General features: G+C 30.5%; 1 protein-coding gene across 1 annotated transcript; it reads left to right on the top strand.

The window, feature by feature from the left end:
* Nucleotides 1-3,473: 3,473 nt before the first annotated feature.
* LOC131636818 (WAT1-related protein At1g68170-like) lies at nucleotides 3,474-14,789 on the top strand. Its single transcript, XM_058907411.1, has 6 exons — nucleotides 3,474-3,689; nucleotides 10,665-10,727; nucleotides 11,011-11,127; nucleotides 13,535-13,955; nucleotides 14,133-14,284; nucleotides 14,543-14,789. The coding sequence occupies exons 1-6, from the start codon at nucleotides 3,496-3,498 to the stop codon at nucleotides 14,661-14,663; spliced, it is 1,068 nt and encodes a 355-aa protein (XP_058763394.1). The 5' UTR covers nucleotides 3,474-3,495; the 3' UTR covers nucleotides 14,664-14,789.
* The last annotated feature ends 3,439 nt before the right edge of the window (nucleotides 14,790-18,228 follow it).

Raw genomic sequence — 18,228 nt, 5'->3', positions numbered from 1 at the left:
TTCTCAAGTAATCTGAATTGACACTATCATAGACTTTTTAGGAAGTCCACCTTTACCTACAAGCAATCTTTTTGTGTCTAAGAACATAATCCACCACTTAATTTAATATCAAAATTCTATCCTGAATGTTTCTCTGAACCAAGAAAGAAGAGTGGCATTTAGATATTGAATTACTTTCTTTAATCTTAAAGCAAGAAGCTTAGTTAATATCATGTACATGCTGGAAATCAGACAAATTAGTCTATAATCCTCCAAGCTTTTTGGATTGTCTGATTTAGGAATCAGAGCCAAAAATGAAGTTGCACTGCTCTTAGAACTTAGCTTTGAAGTGATATTCATTAATAAAATTGACTAAGTTATCCTTCAAGATCGCCCAACACCCCTTGAAAAAGTTAAGAATAAAGCCATCAAGCCCAAGAATTTTGTCTCTTGCATTAGATCATATCACTTCCTTAACCTCCTTTATACCAAATGGTTCTTCAAGATAGCCCTTTTCCTCTAAAGATAACTCCTTGAAAGAAACTCCATCTAATAAAGATCTTATCTCATATAGTTCTTTGAACATTGATTCAAAATGTCCCTTGACAATCCTCTTTACTTCATCCCTCTTCTTTACCCAAAATATTGCAGAATGAACACCTACTAGTTTATTTCTTCTAAACCTCTGCTTCATACTCTTGTAAATGAACTTTGAGTTGGAGTCTCTCTCCCCACACACACATACATATATATATATATATATATAAAGGTTTATATTTTTATTATATATTAATTATAATAAATTTTCACATATGCAAACAATGTAACAAAATCTTGAGATACATGAATTTATGAGATAGATGAATTGAGTACTTCAACTATTCACTATTCCAACTAGAGTTAAACTTAGTAAGAGAGGTGTTGTTAGTGGCCCTCACAATACAATAGAGCTGTTAAAATGGGCTCGGCCCATCATACCGGCTCATAAACCCAACAATTTAACGCTTGCCAGGCCGTAAAATACTTAAAAAAAAACACAAACCTGTCTATTTGGGACAGCCTATCGAGCCTATGTTTTTTATGGATTGGGTCGGACCGGCAATGCGGGCTTCAGGCTGGCCCATTAAAAAAAGATTTTGGTAAATTTTAGAGAAAAAAGATTGAGATAAGATATGATTTCATAAATGTGTTTTCAAGTGATAAAGAAAAGTTAAAGATGATGAAGATATATTTTTAAGATGATGTGATCAAGGAAATGATTGTGAGATGGAGAGAAAATTTGATAAGTATTGGTGATAATATTAAGTTACTTTGTACTTTTACATGGATAATTTTGTGGTATTCATATATATTTATGAATAAATATTTTAAACATCACTTATATACATTTATGATGACTATCTACTTATATTGTGTTCATTTATCTTTTACATCTTTTTTATAAAATTAAAACTATAATATTGAAATACGGGCCGGACTGACCCATCAGACCGCACGGACCTTTGAAAAATAGGTCAAACTCATTTTATGTGGCCCATTAAATAATCGGGCCGGATCAATTCTTTTAAACATATTAGTCCACCGAGGCGAAGTGGACCGGACCGACCCATTTGACAGCTCTACAATATAGTGTGCCCCCTGTGTTTTAAACATGAAGAAACTAACGTTAAATATTTACTTCTCTATTGCATTGTTTCATCGCAAGTTTGGAGTGTTTCTCTGTCTTGGATGGGATTACCTGAGTTCCTCCACTTGATTCGAATTTAGATAGCTTTGTCTTGGCGGTTGTTATTTATTTTTTATTTTTTTTGTAACTTGATGTATTTAGTTAATTAGGAATGCTATCTTTTTCAAAGGGATCATTTGGTTGAGAAGATTATTGTTTATCTTGTTAAACCTTTACCGTGGGATTGGTTTGTGGCAAGTTGTAGAAGTACTTTAGATCTTTGTTTTCCAACCCAATTCTGAGTAGATCTCTCTTGTAATGGTTCTCTTTTTTTCCTTTTGTATTGGGCTCAGTACCCTAATGCTATTTTTTATTTTTTTTATTTATTAAAAATAATTCATGAAATTGAAAAACACACAGAGAAATACAGAGAAATAACTTTCAAAAGTTTTCATAAATTTTTATAAAAGCAAAGAATGAACTCTATCTAAAATAAAGTATAAGAAAAATAGTATTTGATAAGTTTATCTGTTTAATATTAATTTTAAATTTGATACATTAATTTTTCAAATATAATTTTTCTTATATTTTATTCTCGAAATAACAAAAATTTAACATTTATATAAAAACTCTATATTAATGTTTTAATATTGACATATTATTTAAAACCAACTTTTATAATAAAGACTGCATCTATTTACATACTTATAAATATATGTTCTAATCAACATTTAATTTAATGTAAGGCTTTTGACAAATTATTTATTAGTGATATTTTGGATAACTAATAAGAAAAATAGTTTTTTTTTAAAATTATGTATTCCAGACACAAAATTACAGAGACTAATTTCTCGAGTCAGATATGATTATAATAAAACTCTCATTTAAAAAAAATTAATATTGCTACGTGTATAGAGCCGAGACCGAACTAAGAACCTCTGTGTAAGAGAAAAAGAGATCTCTTATCACCTCATTCAAATTCAAATGCTTTTGATTAGAAAAGTAATTATTTATTTATTATTGGTGGGAAAAATAGTTATTATTTATTTTTAAAAAATTTATATATCTACTAGTATTATATACAAATAATTTGAGTGAGAAAAATATATATAAGATAATTTTGAATAATATTTTTTGAAATAAAAATCCAAGCATTTACTCTCATTTACTTTACTTTATAGAGAGTAGAGACTATAGACAAGTTATTAATATTTTGTAAGATGTATTAATTTACTGTAGTCATGCAATGACAAAAATTGTAGTCATACAATAAATGAGTACTAAATGGAAGTATTTAATGTTTTTACAAATTTCGATAAAGGGGAATATAGAAAGAAAAAAAAAAGCATTTTATCTATTTATTTAATTTCTTATATTTAAAATTGAGTGTATTTTAATTGTAGTTATTTTTTTTTTGGATTTTTATATATAAAGATAATCAATAAATTTCATTATTTTATTTATTTCATATTATTTTTAATTATTTATTCTTTTGTGTTTTTTCTCTATAATAAACAATCAATAGTATTATTAATTAATTAGTAATTAATACTATATTAAATTTAAAAATAATACTTTCAATTAAAATGTATTGTAACACCGTTATTATAAATTAAATATTAATTTTTAAATATTTTTATTGAAAAAGAAATTCACATTTTGTCTAACACTATTTAATTACAAATACTACTTTACATAAACTCTACATAGAAAAAGTTTTTTAAAACAAAAAGAAAATAAAATATATGTATTAGAGTCCCAATAAATAACTGAATATCGTGCTTCATTTTCAAACCAACACCAACTTGTTCTCTCTAATTTCGTTGGTTTCCCAAAAATATATTGTGAAGATGAAGGGGATATACAAGTCATTGGAAGGATTGAAACCAGTAATGCTAATGTTGTTTGTGCAGATTTCATCAGCTGCTGTGAATATCATAACTAAGCTCGCCATAAATGATGGAATGAGCATGACAGTCGCCACAGCTTACCGCTTCATTTTTGCATCGGCTGTCACTGTTCCACTTGCGATTATTTTTGACAGGTAATCACAACTTCATGAACCTACACTCACGTTCCATGTTTATTCTTGGTTTTACTCTCCTCTTTAGACTTAATGGCTCTTAAATAATTTCAATTTAGTGATTTTATTTTATCAATTATTTAAAAAATATAATTTTTGAATTAAAAAATAGAGAAAAAAATTTGCATTGACAATATAAAATTATTTTACATTGTCAACCAATCACCATCATATATTCTATCAAGTCATACCGATATTTTTAAGTTAATTGTATAACACGACTGAATGATAAATCTCTATTGAAAGACAGTATAAAACTATACACTATCAAATCATATTGATATTTTAAAATTAATTGAATAATATAATTGAATCATAAATATCAATTAAATGAGAGTATAAAATTATACACTTTAACTGCACTACCTGTAATGTTTAAAAAATATATAGACTTCTCATATATTTTTGTTTGACTAAAATGAAATTTTTACACACTTGACACATTCGGAAGCTCTAGAAAATGACAAACGTTAAACCTAAAATAAAGAATAAGGTTGTAAGCGAAAAACCTAGAATAAAACATAGGGTTGCAGGCGCAAAATTTATCAGATACGCTCTGGAGTCCACCATGAATAAAGAAAATTTCAAATTTTATTATATGAAAATATAATCTTATGACCACGCCAAAAATCTTTAAATACGGAAATTAAAGAAACTCTATTAGACCTTATGGGCTTTTAATCCAATACAGAGTTAAATAAAACAAATAAAATAGAAATTGTTTAAATATTAATGAATAGATAATCCATATGGCCACACCAAATGTCTTTAAATACAGAAAATCAAGAAACTCTATGGGGCCTTATCGGCTTTTAATCCAAAATAGAATTAAATAAAACAAATAAAATATAAATGTCTTAAATATTAAAAAACAAAAAATTGCTTAAATATTAAAATGTTTTTCTAGGCGATCAACCTTCCTACATCAGTTTCCTCCACCTCTGAAGAAATCGACCCCAAGTTCTCTTCTTGATAAAGAGTTTCATTTGACTGCAGCTTGCTGTAGGTACCAACAGGAAACTTCTCCTTACGCAAACTCCAACACATCTTATGTCACATTGAAAACTTTAACTTCCATTTGTTTATCTTCCATAGGAGGCAAATTGTTTGGTAGCTCATCTGCGGTGAACTCCTTGAAATCCTTTAGGACTCCTAGCAGCTCTTCTGGAATTATTGTTTTCTCCTAAACAACACTCATCACCTCTTTAGTTAGTACTGAACATAAAAATTTAGTTTCTCTATTAGCCTCATCGAGTTTCTTTTCACTCTGTGTCATCACCAAGAAACTAGACTTTTTTCTTCCGGATTCTTATGAAAGTGAAAAACAGAAGCCATAGCAATTTCATGTGTAACCCATGTAAACATCATCACATTATTGCGTCCAGGGTCGGCCCAAACAATTTAGAGGCCCTGATCTATTTTTACATTAGGCCCCTAATAGATGAAACACAACAGCTTAAAAAAAATTATATTTCATTTAAATTGTAAATAAAATTAATTATATAAAGAAAAAATCATATAATTTTTTTTAACTCATTGAACTTTAGTTATTCGCTTTTTTCTAATCCTACATTCCTTGATTTATAAGAAAAATTTATACTATTTAATAAAAGGTAGTAATTCTTTACACAATTTTGACAATGTTAATAATAAAGTATTTTAATTAATAATTAATCAACATTGTGAATTTACAAAATATAAAAGTATAATTTGATTTTTCAAGGTCTAATAACTATTGTGTCAAATTTATTATTGAGTAAATTCACAATAAAAATCTAAATTAATGAAAAAACTTGTAAAACAAGTTAGGCAAAAATATATTCAAAAATCATTTAAATAAAATATTTTAATTTATTAACTTAATATATTTAATAATATTTTAAATAAAATGAAATAAATCATTTATTAAAGTTTTAAAACATTATTCTGAAAGAAAACAATACTCAAAAATAATATTGTACATTTAATTATAAAATAATAATAACAAATGAGTTCATCATATAATAAATTTTTAATTATTTAATTATAACACCTTCTTAAAATGTTGTAACAGATTTTATTTTAAAAATTTATATTCATGTTATTATATAATAAAGGAAATGAATCTTTATTAGCTTTTCTTTATAGTAAAATCTGCGTGTCCACTCAGCAAGGTTTCAACCTAAAAGCTATACATAATGCTATCTTTAATAATGAAAAAATAAAAACTACACATAATGAGTTGAGATGCTGGGAATCGAACAAGTATGGTTTCAACTCAAAAGCATGCTCTCAACCGCTTGGCTATAGCATAACAATTACTCTAAGTTAGCACAAAACTTACATATTATTTAATAATATATTTATATCAAGCCCATCAATTAAATTTGGGGCCCTTTAAATTTGGAGGCCCTGTGCGGTAGCACTCTTTGCACCCCCACAGGGCCGACCCTGATTGCGTCCTTGATAAGTGATATCATTATCATACTGCCAAGATCTACCAAGTAAAATATGACAAACATCCATAACAAAATTTCCATCTTTTACATCATTAATTTGCAAATGTTCCACCTTTTTATCCATGTCATGATTTTCACCTTTGCTCTCATGCATATCAGAAGCTAATAGCTTTGAATTTTCACTTAAAAGATATTTTTTCTCAGATTTAAAAGAAATTGCAGTTGTAAAAGGGTTTTCACTCACTTCAATACAAGAATTAAATTGAGTAGAAATACCATTATCATCGAGCTGATTTTCGCAATTGATTGTGAAACTCTCATTCCATAATTTACTTCAGTATCCTTTGCTGCCCCTTTGACAATTTTGGACCTTGTCTCTTTAACAACAACTGCCTCCAACTTCTTTAATTTAGGAATGTTCCTCTCAAGTTTGCAAGGTATAGAGCTTTTCTGCAAGCTGTGTAAATTGGAAGCTTTTACTTGAGAAAAGAAATCAATGAAAGGAAATGGCTTCTGTAGGCCTGATGATTTTATTGTCCATGTTTGATGCATTGTTTGATGCATTGTTTGATCCATTCTAAATGGTGGACATAGAACGAAAATTTGATTATACGAAAGTTTTCCACCCCTAACATGTTCTCTCCTGTCTCTTCGTTGATTCCCGTTGTTAGCATTGTTCACTTGATTTGCTAAATTCTTCATTTGTTCAGTCAAAGCAGTTAAAGTCGCAGTAAAACCCGCAATAACTCCATCAAGATCTTCTCTGGTTACTGGTTGATTTGCCATGGTTGTCAAGCTACAAAAAGTACACGAGAAACCTGCTTTGATACCAACTTACCCAATCGAAAGTCCTAGGGAATAGCAAGCGCTAAACCTAGAATAAAGAACCGGGTTGCAAGCGCAAACCTAGAATAAAACACAGGTTTGCAAGTGCAAAAGTCTAAAGTCTTTATTATATGAAAAGATAATCCATATGGCCACGCCAAAAGTCTTTAAATACAAAAAACAAAGAATCTTATTGGACCTTATGGGTCTTTAATCCAAAACTAAATAAAATAAAATAAGTAAATTAAAAATTGCTTAAATATTAAAACAAAAATTGTTTAAATATTAAAATATTTTTTGACGCACGATTTCTTCTTCAATACGGTAGCCAGTCTTCCTATATTAACACTCATTTCAAGAAATGACTTCTATTGACTTGTCTAAGTTGTATCAAATGTTTGTGATGTCATTATTTGAATTATTATTTCATTTAATTTAAAATAAATATTTAATATTATTAAATAATTAATTATTACAAAAGAATCTGATATTAAAATCAAGTTTTAAATTAAATTCAAAGAAAATATAAAATTAAATTTTAATTTAATATTATTATCATATCACAAATCAAAAATTTAATCATCTCAATGTTTATGCAATTTTCAGAAGTTATATATATTTAATATTATCTAAGTTTCATTCTAAATGCACGTGTGCTTACTTTAACATAGAAACAAATGTAAGCTTCACTCTAAATGCACGTCTCAATTCTTTTTAAGATGATAACAAATTAGTAGTTATAACAACATGAATTTCATATACCAATTATTCTGGTGTGGAACAACATATTGATAACGCGTTGATGTAAAGATCTTTGATACAGTGACGCAAATCTCCAGTATAATAAAGGAGGAGTGTGTTTGTAAAGTTAGCACTCAAACGTTCAAATTAGAGAAATTAGAGAGGTGTAACTTTGCAAAAAAGAATGAAGTATAATCTATTATTGCACAAAATTGATCTTATATATTATTGGTGGTTAAAACTGTCCACTATGAGTGTGGCGTGGATAACGAGCAATCGTTGGATTGGATGCAACAACTTAAGATGAGAGAGCAACTTGATTCTGGTGTGCACCCTTCTTGGTAGAGTCCACATGTTCATCATTTTGATATGAGAGTGTATTGGATTGGACATTTAGATATTATGTTAGTTTTATCAGGCCTCTTGACGGACGCGAAACAGATTCCCCAACTCCTTAATGCGAGGTAAGGAGCAAGGATTGTGAGAAAGCATCGAGACTGACGTCAAAATTGTTCTTCTTCGCCGTCTTGAAATATCCATGAAGGTTTCCACCTTGGTGACAAGGTCTGATATGTGATGAGTGGAAGCAGGTGACATCGAAAAAATGCACATTAAATTATTTTCTTTTAAGTGAAATGTTTCACATCATAACTTCTCCTCGTGGCCCTAGGGTAGGGGAATGGCGATGTCATTATAACACTCGAGTGCATCCAAGTGTCGTTGTAAAGTTGATGTTCATCTTGATCTGTTAATCGCATCCTTTGGTATTTTATTAAATTTTGGTCATCGATTTGCACCCTCTGGTTACCTATAAAAAAAGGTGTTATTTGCCAATAAGTTTCATATTTCCCTTTATCCGTGTAATATCTGCCTTGCAAGTTTCATATTTCCATTTATCCGTGTAATCGCATTGTTTCTTTTACCTTTATCCTTGCGACGCTTCTTGGTCTTTCCTGATTTTTCTTTATTCCTTTGACTCAAACTCTGCAGTTTCTCGAGGTAACATCTTTTTTTTATTCTTTCTGTCGTTTCCATTTATTTCTATCCACGGTCAACATTGGAACCCAAGCATTGTTTTTTCTTCATTATTTCCAATAAATCTTATATATATATATATATCATGATCTAAATATGTAGTTATTCAGAGAATTATTCATAAATATTTATCGATAATGACAAATTTTGAAATCATATACAGAAGTGAGATATCAAATGATTAGTTTTTCAAAAATTATACAATCATTATTCATAAAAAATATCAAAAAGTTCATTCTATATAATATTTTTCAAAATTATTTTATATAATTAGATCACAATAAGTATAATTATTAATAAATCAATTCTTTTTGGATACTTTAATATTAATTTTTTTACGGATTATATCATACATGTTTCTTATAATTTATGATAAAAAAATATTATTCATTGTACAATCCTTCTGGAATATTTTAAAATAGTCATATAAATCAATGTATGGTATAAATTCTTAGTTCTTCATGAAGTAAATAACAAACATTTTTATTTCAGTTCTTCAGGAACTCAATCACAATTTTTTGTCGTTCTTCGAGAATTCAATCACAAATTTTTTTATGAAATTCTTTAGAAACTCAATAACAAATCTTTGTATGTAGTTCTTGAGGAGCTCAATTACAAATTCTTTTATTAATAAAAATAATAATATTTGCAATCCTTCAAAGATGTTTGATAAGTTCTTCAGAAATTATATAACAAACTTGTTAGGGATACTTGATAAGTTCTTCAAGAACTATAAAACAAAATCATTATTTTACTATCCTTCCGGAATGATTCATATGTTCTTCAGGAACAGTATAAAGTTATTATTTTTCTATCCTTCAGGGATACTTAATAATTTTAAAAGAAATAATATAATACCAAAATTCAAAACAAGTAATGTAAAATAAATGAATTAAAGACCAACATTACCTTTTTGATAAATAGAACTTCAAAATTTTTTTCTTTTTATGTTTGGTAGATTTTCGTGCTAATAAATGATATTAAACAAAATAATAAAGGAGAGAAATAGAGAAGAATAAAGTGTATTGTATTATTCTTATTATCAATATATATTTTAAATATAATATAAATTCTATTTATAAGACATATGTAATGAATGAAGAATCAATATAAAATTATCTCATTAATGAAAATCCATAATCATTAATGAAGTGTTGAATTAAGAACCTTAAACATTAAAGAGATTTTAACCATGAAAGAACGTGAGATGAATGATGAGTTACATAATGTTTAATTTGTTCTTCAAATATAACACAATTGTTCATATAATTATTTTCCTAACCAATTTTGAGGCGTTATATGTTCAGTTCGGGTTTAGTGAAATAAGCAATCCATTAGATTTAATAAACTCAATCGTGTTTTACCCGTTGATTTTATGTCAAAATTGAGGTGAAATGTGTTATACTCATCGGTGGAATGTCAAAACTGAGAGGTATTGAGTTTTTTTCCATTTAAAATTTCAAAAAGAATCTTCTTGATGATCAAACTCATATGAAGAACATTTTACCCCTCCTTGTTATAATTGAGGTTAAAACCCCTTCGCATCCGAGTTTAATTGAATTTTTTTATAGGAGTGGAACTAAAATAAACAAGCACCTTGATTTCGGTGCACGCCTCCTAACAAAAGTCTGTATGTTCATCGATTTGATAAGAAAGTGCATTGGTTTAGGTCTTCCAGCATTTGGCCGAATTTATTTCTGAGGTGGCATATGCAAAATTAATGTAAAATGCGGCATTTAACTTTGAATAATATAATTTAATAGATGGACTATATTAAGTGGTGTTCTTACAATTTTAAAAATTCATTTGCTAGTTCTCAAAAATCACACGAGACTCGTGCTTCAGATTAACTATAGGCTAAATTTGTTTTGCTTTTTTTTTTTTTTTTGTAATATAGGAAGAAAAGGCCAACGATTACTTGGAAGGTTCTTTCTTTGGCATTTCTAAGTGGATTGTTTGGGTACGTTACTGTTGTTTAATTTTTCCTATACATTAGAGCACCCGTATTAGCACAAAATGGTATGAGGTGATTAAATGAAATTAGAAGAGTAAAGATCAATTTTACCAATAAGATATTATGTGAATTGGCAACATGCATGACTATATTTTATTGAAAATTCTTGGATTTGATTTCTATGGTATCATAATTAGAATATAGCACAACTATAATAAATAAAAATTAGATTTGTCTATGGGATTTTATAATCTCAAAGTAATTTAAAAAGTTTAATACTATATTTCAGGGGAAGTTTAATTTATAATCTTTATGCCGAGGGCATGACTCTGACCTCAACAACATTTATGTTTGCTTTGTTCAACCTTACTCCAGGCATTACCTTCATCATGTCAATACTTTTCAGGTATTTACTTATTCTACACTCGATATTTTTGGGTCTTTTTGAATCAATGTACAAAGAATTTTGTTGGACCAGAGAAGCTTACACAACATCATTTACATTGATCTCTTTGAGAACTTATGCCTGACTCGAGAGAGTTTTATCCCTTACAATGGAAGCGCGACCTAAAGGATTCAAAGGGTAGACAATAAGACCATGGAGTTACAACGAACTAATGGTGTCTTTTGGGATAGAGGAAACCGAAAAAACAATGAAGATCCAATTCGTGGTATATAGTTGATTGTAAATTCGTGTACAACTATATTATCGGATGTCTGGCGCTATCCAGCCTAGGAGTGTCTCTTTGATGGTTCACTTGATGTTAAAGCGTTGCATTTACGAGGAAGTCTGGCTACTATGGAAATGGACTTGGAGGCATGTTGTTAGGCTACATTCACAAAACCCTCTCACTCGCACTAGCATCTTCCACCTCAGGATCTGAACATGCCTTACCAAGCCAAAGAACTTCATAGCTCAAATAAGAGATTCTCTTCTTGAATAAAGGACAAACCTCTTGTTGAATTCTCCTTAATTCCACATTATCCAGGGCCAACGATAAAATTTTCTCTCCCAGTCTCTCAAATATATTTTCATCAGAATAGATCTTCAAAATATCTTCCTCGAATCTAGAAGCTACCCCTTCATTATTCTTCAATACATATGACCATCAAAACGTTAACATATTCTTCTCTTTGTCCAACAACTAGATTTGGTCTCAAAGGTAACTCTCGGTCAGTCGGTGGTTCTTAAAGAGTTTCTTCAAATATTTGTAAAAGTGAAGGAGATCCTCGTCGCATTTCTCTTTTACTTTTTTAAGCCTGGATTGAACATGGAGGAGCGTATTGGTATCATTCTAAGATTCAGATCTCGCTCGCTCTGACTAACCCATGAGCTGCATCTCTCTCAATGTTTGAGTACCATCAAAGGCAAGGAAATGAAAAATCAAAGCCACTAATTTAATCATGTAATAAATACACTCAGACAACACAAATTGGTGACCAAGAGGCCTTAAACCAGTAACCCACAAAGAGTATACCTCGGGATCCAAAGCTCCTATACAGAAAGATCAGAATGAAGTATTAAGCCAAACAATATAGGAAACTTGTGAGTGACCTTGTTATCGGAAGGTCCAACAATAAGGTCTCGCCAACGGATACAATCAGATTACCTTTTGTCTACTTCGAAGACCTTGTTTTCTCGCCTTCTTAGGCCTCGCCTGACGTGTTTCTATTCTTTCCCAACAATGAATGAAGTGCGGCCAACATGCCATCCATGACACATTGATTCATGAGAAACTTAAGACAACATATAAAGAGCCACAAAGTGAAAACAAAATTCTTCTACCAACAAAGGTAAAATTTTGAAGAGAGGGAAAATGACGTAAAAGTAACTAAACCATTCTAGATGATTTTAAATATAGCATAAAATACCGCGATCTTAGGTCTTAGTTAAAGGCGAGTATATAAATTTTAGAAAGATCGAATATAATTCCAAGAAGGAGAGAAAATCATAGAAGGGGGCAACATCAAACTCGACAATAGATGATGTTCAAACAAGGTGAAATAGAAATGAAAATTGTAATCCTTAAATGTGACCTCATACAAAATAAACCATCAAAAAAGAAACCTCGTACAAATTTGATTATTTTTCCTGGGAAGGGCCATGGCCCATTCCTCGGGTTTTTCAAACAAGGATTGAGAATCAAAATGCCGCAACCTGCTGGGACCCAGATAAATGGACCAGAAAAATATCTACATTTTGTTTATGCTAGCTCCTAAATGAGACATCTCCTTTGGAATAATGAATTTGGAGGAAATCATAAAGAATCATCTACGATTACCTGTCAAAGGAAAAGGGTGTGTTAAAACAATATTTCCCAAAATCATTAAGTTGGAAGTTTTTACAAGACTTCTAATGGATAATGTGTTTTAATTTTTATCAATATGATTCATACCATTCAATCAAAACTCACGCTGCAACGGTCGTAATGTGTATCGCAACATCTGCATTGATTATAATCGCGACACCTGTAACCACATCTGTGACTGCAATCGCAATTTAAAATCATATTTACGATACTCAAAACTCATGGAATGAAAAACACATTGTTTATGCTTTCATTGTGGGGAATAATATTATCCCTTCATTAGTACGTCGAGCATTGGAATTACTTTGCATCAACAAGACCATTAATGAAAATGGCGAGGTGATAGAAATATATGCAAAAGAGGGAGATGTAAATGAAGGGATCAAATGCAACTCCATTGGTCTATTTGGGTTGATAGAAAGGAAACACCATTCAATTTGATTTATAAAAAAAATCTTACACTGATTACTTGCTTTATTATTTTTATGCTTTTTTTCTTCACAGATTGGAAAAACTAAATTGGAGTGCAACGGAAGGAAAGGCTAAAGTGATAGGAACATTAATAGGAATAAGTGGAGCAATGCTATTGACATTTTACAAAGGAGAAGAAATTAATATTGGATCATCTAATATATACCTTTTGCATACACATCACAACCAAAATGGAGATATAATGCCACAACATGCAGACTTTAGTAATAAACTATTAGGTGTTCTTTGTGCCATAGGAAGCAGCTGCTCATTTTCTCTATGGTTCATCATTCAGGCTAAAATGAACAAAGAATATCTAAGCCATCATTCAAGCACGGCTTTGATGTCCACAATGGGAGCAATACAAGCTATTGTTCTTGCTCTTTGTGTTGACAGGGATTGGATTCAATGGAAGCTTGGTTACAATATCAGGCTTCTCACTGCAGCTTTTCCGGTATGCTAATAAATCAAATATAGTTTTGCTAGCTTTCCTCAATAAATTTATTCATTTCAAATGTATGAAACACGGACACCTGATACGGACACTGACACATACATACCTTTTTTCAGAGGTGTTGATGCTAACAACTTCAAATGAATATTTGTTTAATTTAAAAGAATGTGGATGTAGGGAATAATAACCTCTGGAATAGCCACTATTGCTGTTGCTTGGTGCATAAAGATGAGAGGTCCTCTTTTCGCGTCGATTTTCTATCCTGTCCAACTCATAATTGTTGCTGTCTTTGCTTATTTATTGTTGGATGAGAAGTTATATTTAGGAAGGTATATATATATTATAAATTTTTATCTATGAGAAAACTTGCCTACAATTTAGTATGTGTGGTTTATGCTATTTGTCAATGAAAATCTGACAAGTGTAATTTAATAGAGTGAAAATAGGATAAAAATGTATGTGTAAGAGAAAACTATATTTGTCATAATTTCATTGGAAAATAGTACAAATCACATCTAAATAATTGTATCTAAGTATCCTCCATGATGCATTAATTTTGATATAGTTTGGTTATATGCTTTATACAGTATTCTTGGAGCAGTGATGATCGTGTGCGGTTTGTATGTGGTGCTTTGGAGTAAGAACAAAGAAATGCAAGAAAAAGCTCAATTGATAAGTAGGGTTAGTCTAGAACATGCTGAGGCCTAATGTGAATATTAAGATTAGGTCTTATATGTAATGGAGTGTTTGTTTCAATAAATGAAATTACATTATCGGGGGATGTGACATTGAAAATGTAATAATCTCATGTTTGTTTCAGGTTTTTAAAAATTATTTCAGGATATATTTTATTTCTATGAATGTTGTTAAAGATGGAAATCCAACATTTCTGTGGGATTAAACTCCAACTAAGTTAAACTTCCCACTACTTATTACATTAACATTTTTTATTTTTTTTATAATTTTAAATTAAATAAATTTTATAAACATTCCATGTAAATTTATTTTTTTAGGCAAACATATAAGTAAGAATATTATTTCTGAAAATAATAATTCATGAATAATGAATAATTTGAAACAAACACACCCTAAAAAAATATAAAAATTAAATTTTATAGAAATAAATTAAATATACGGTTATGATGAAAAAATTTTATATATATATATATATATATATATATATATATATATATATATATATATATATATATATATATATATATATATATATATATATATGAAATAAAGGTTTACATAGGTAAATCGTGCCACGTACATTAGTGAGTTTTTTATTTTCGTCCATATATCTTTTTAAAAAAATATAATTTCAAAATGTTAAAATTTTTTGATAACTATGAATTTTAACTTTAGAGACGAAAACAAAATAATTTTAACATTAAAAATTATTTTAGAAAAAAGTAATATTTAAACATAAAATAAATAAGAATTTACTGTAGTTGATTTTTTCTACAAATATTAAATAAAATTACATATAAGCAATAATCTAGTATAAACAAGTAAATTGATATACACATTAGTATTTTTATGTTTTTGTATGATGTTAGTTTTTTTTTTTTAAGTGTTGATTCATAAATACAACTTGTTGGATTAGGAGTTTATATTTATTTAATTCACACTACTATAAATATAATATATTTTAGGGTTAAATGCAATTCACCCCCTGCCATTAGGACGTGTTTCAGATTTGCCCCCCTGAATTTTTTTTTTTAAGAACACACCCTTATAAAAGTGCAAAGCCAGTTTCACCACACCCTTTTACTACTAATGCTGACTGGGCTTTGACCAATTAGCTGACGTGGCAATTAGTTAATTAATATTTCATTTTATTATTAATGATTATTATTAAGAAAAATCTTCATTCTCCAATCACTCTTCATCTTTCTCTCTTCACGATCTTCCTTCATCTTTCCTCATTTATTGGTGGCCGGAGAATTAATCGGAGAAGATGAGATTGAGAAGATGCCGCGGCCATGGGAGAAGGGAAGAAGTTCAATCGTTGCATCAAGAATCCCTAATCTCCCATTTCCGTCAACAAACTCAGAAGAAATCATGCATTCAAACCCAGACAAACCCTAATTTCCCCAAATAAATCCCTAATTCAGTCAATAATCAAGAACCAGATATTGAATGTAATAGATTGTTGATTCAGTTGTAGAATGTTTTCCTGGTCTGCGTTTGATTTTGTTGGATCTGGGCCTGAAATGAAATTAGGGTTTGAGTTGATGATGGTGGTGGCCGCCGCAGCCCAAGGTTGAAGCAAGTGAACAGGTTCAAAATCCAGGAACAATCTTCTGCAAAACCATAATCCTCTCATTTATTCTCTCCCTTCTTTGTCTTGCAGTCACAGTTTGTGGACCTTCTTTGTCCTACGATGAATTTGACAATGAAAGCGATGAATTCGGTTGCTGGAAATTGATATTTGATGAACCAGGACACTTCTTATTATCATCACCCCATCTTCGATTTCGGTGGTTTCTCTGAGATAAGCTTGTAACCAAATTCAGTAGAAGCAGAAGAAGAATTCTGAGTAGTAGTAGTAGTAATACTAAAGTAAGGATCATATTGATCAATATTAGGCCTTTTTGTCGAATAAACCTTGGATGGATAATTCTGAGTAGTAGCATTAGTACTATCAGATTCAGCAGAAGAAACTGCACTAAAGTTCCATAAGTTTCGGTTTTTGCAATCAGAAAAAATCAAGTGATGTTACTATTAGTAGTGGCTGAAAGCAAACAATCAAGTGATGATTCAAGAGAACAGGTAGTAGTAGTACTCTTGCTGTTTTGTTGGTGGACCATGTTGAAATCTGGTACATAATTGTTAGGTGAGTTGATATTGACTAAAAGTGAAGAAGGGTAATAATCATTAATAATAAAATGAAATATTAATTAACTAATTGCCACGTCAGCTAATTGGTCAAAGCCCAGTCAGCATTAGTAGTAAAAGGGTGTGGTGAAACTGGCTTTGCACTTTTATAAGGGTGTGTTCTTAAAAAAAAAATTCAGGGGGGCAAATCTGAAACACGCCCTAATGGCAGGGGGTGAATTGCATTTAACCCTATATTTTATAACAATGACACCTCACGTAATAAAAAAATTAAGGTATAATTCTTAGACGCGCTATATTATTTTTTTCTTTTAAAAATATACAATATATTATGTCAGTTTTAGTTTAAAACTGACGTGTAAACTAATTCATGGGTACTTACTTCGAATCACAGCAGTTTTAGTTTATGTTTTTATTTCATTAAAAATGGCGTCTTCCTGAATATTTAATTTTTAATCCAAAAATAAACTACTTTTCACCTCAGTTATGTTTTCCAACCGATATGAAATTGTTTATATATATATATATATATATATATATATATATATATATATATATATATATATATATAAACCCAAGATCCACTGCTCCGCGCCGACCATAAGGTCCAATAACACGAGGCTCATTATCCAACCTACTCAGTCAGACCCAAGGTATAATACCTTCGTAAAGAATTTTCAAGTACACAATCTATAATCATCATTTTCATTACCACTATCTTGAACCCTAAACTGACTTGGACATTGGAGTTTTAACCATGCAGGTATCCCCCCAGGTCCATCGTGTCGGAGACAACCAACATCGATTAATGGCATCGCATCAAGACCGATACTGCTAGTTCAAGAAGTAGTATGATCGAAACCTTCGATTTGTGGTGTCGTCACGTCGTAGTGCCTTGGAAGCTTTGCTTCGTTGTAGTTTTTGCAACAATCACCATTTTTTGTTCCGCAAGAGAATAGTGGCGCCATCGGTGGAAGTCGACTTCAAATTCCAAAGATTTCCATGATTTTAGATCCAAATCTTGTAGTCGATTTAAAACATCTGAGAAGCGTCAAATCAGATTCACGTTCAACCTCCCTATCTAAGCCACCTTTGTGAATCTGTGCGAGCCAATTCGATCTCTTTATTCGCGCATCTACATATCTCAAAAATAGTAGTGTTCAGAGGAAGACGGGGGGAGTCACCTCTAACAAATCGGACATCCATCGCCTTGGACACTTCCCCACTAGCGAGGCCAACAACACCCTTAGCAACTTCGAAATTGGTGGGTGTCATGGCCTCCAACTCAACTTGATGATCACGCTAGACCTTGAGACCGACTCCTAAAAGACTGGACATCATCCCCATCGAGTGTCGGCCAAACAAAGATATCAATGTTTTCCACCGAGACCAGGATGGGTGCAAATTCGGCATCAAACAGGTGAAG

This window comes from Vicia villosa, unplaced genomic scaffold, assembly GCF_029867415.1.
Source record: "Vicia villosa cultivar HV-30 ecotype Madison, WI unplaced genomic scaffold, Vvil1.0 ctg.001839F_1_1, whole genome shotgun sequence".
Taxonomy (NCBI): Eukaryota; Viridiplantae; Streptophyta; class Magnoliopsida; order Fabales; family Fabaceae; genus Vicia; species Vicia villosa.
This window is presented reverse-complemented; position numbering and strand designations above follow the sequence as displayed.

Bases quoted from the DNA above. Each gene is read 5' to 3' on its own strand.
- LOC131636818 (XM_058907411.1), top strand. From the start codon at position 3,496: ATGAAGGGGATATACAAGTCATTGGAAGGATTGAAACCAGTAATGCTA. The intron at 3,690-10,664 runs GTAATCACAACT...TTTGTAATATAG, and splicing joins CTTGCGATTATTTTTGACAG to GAAGAAAAGGCCAACGATTA. The intron at 11,128-13,534 runs GTATTTACTTAT...TTTTCTTCACAG, and splicing joins ATCATGTCAATACTTTTCAG to ATTGGAAAAACTAAATTGGA.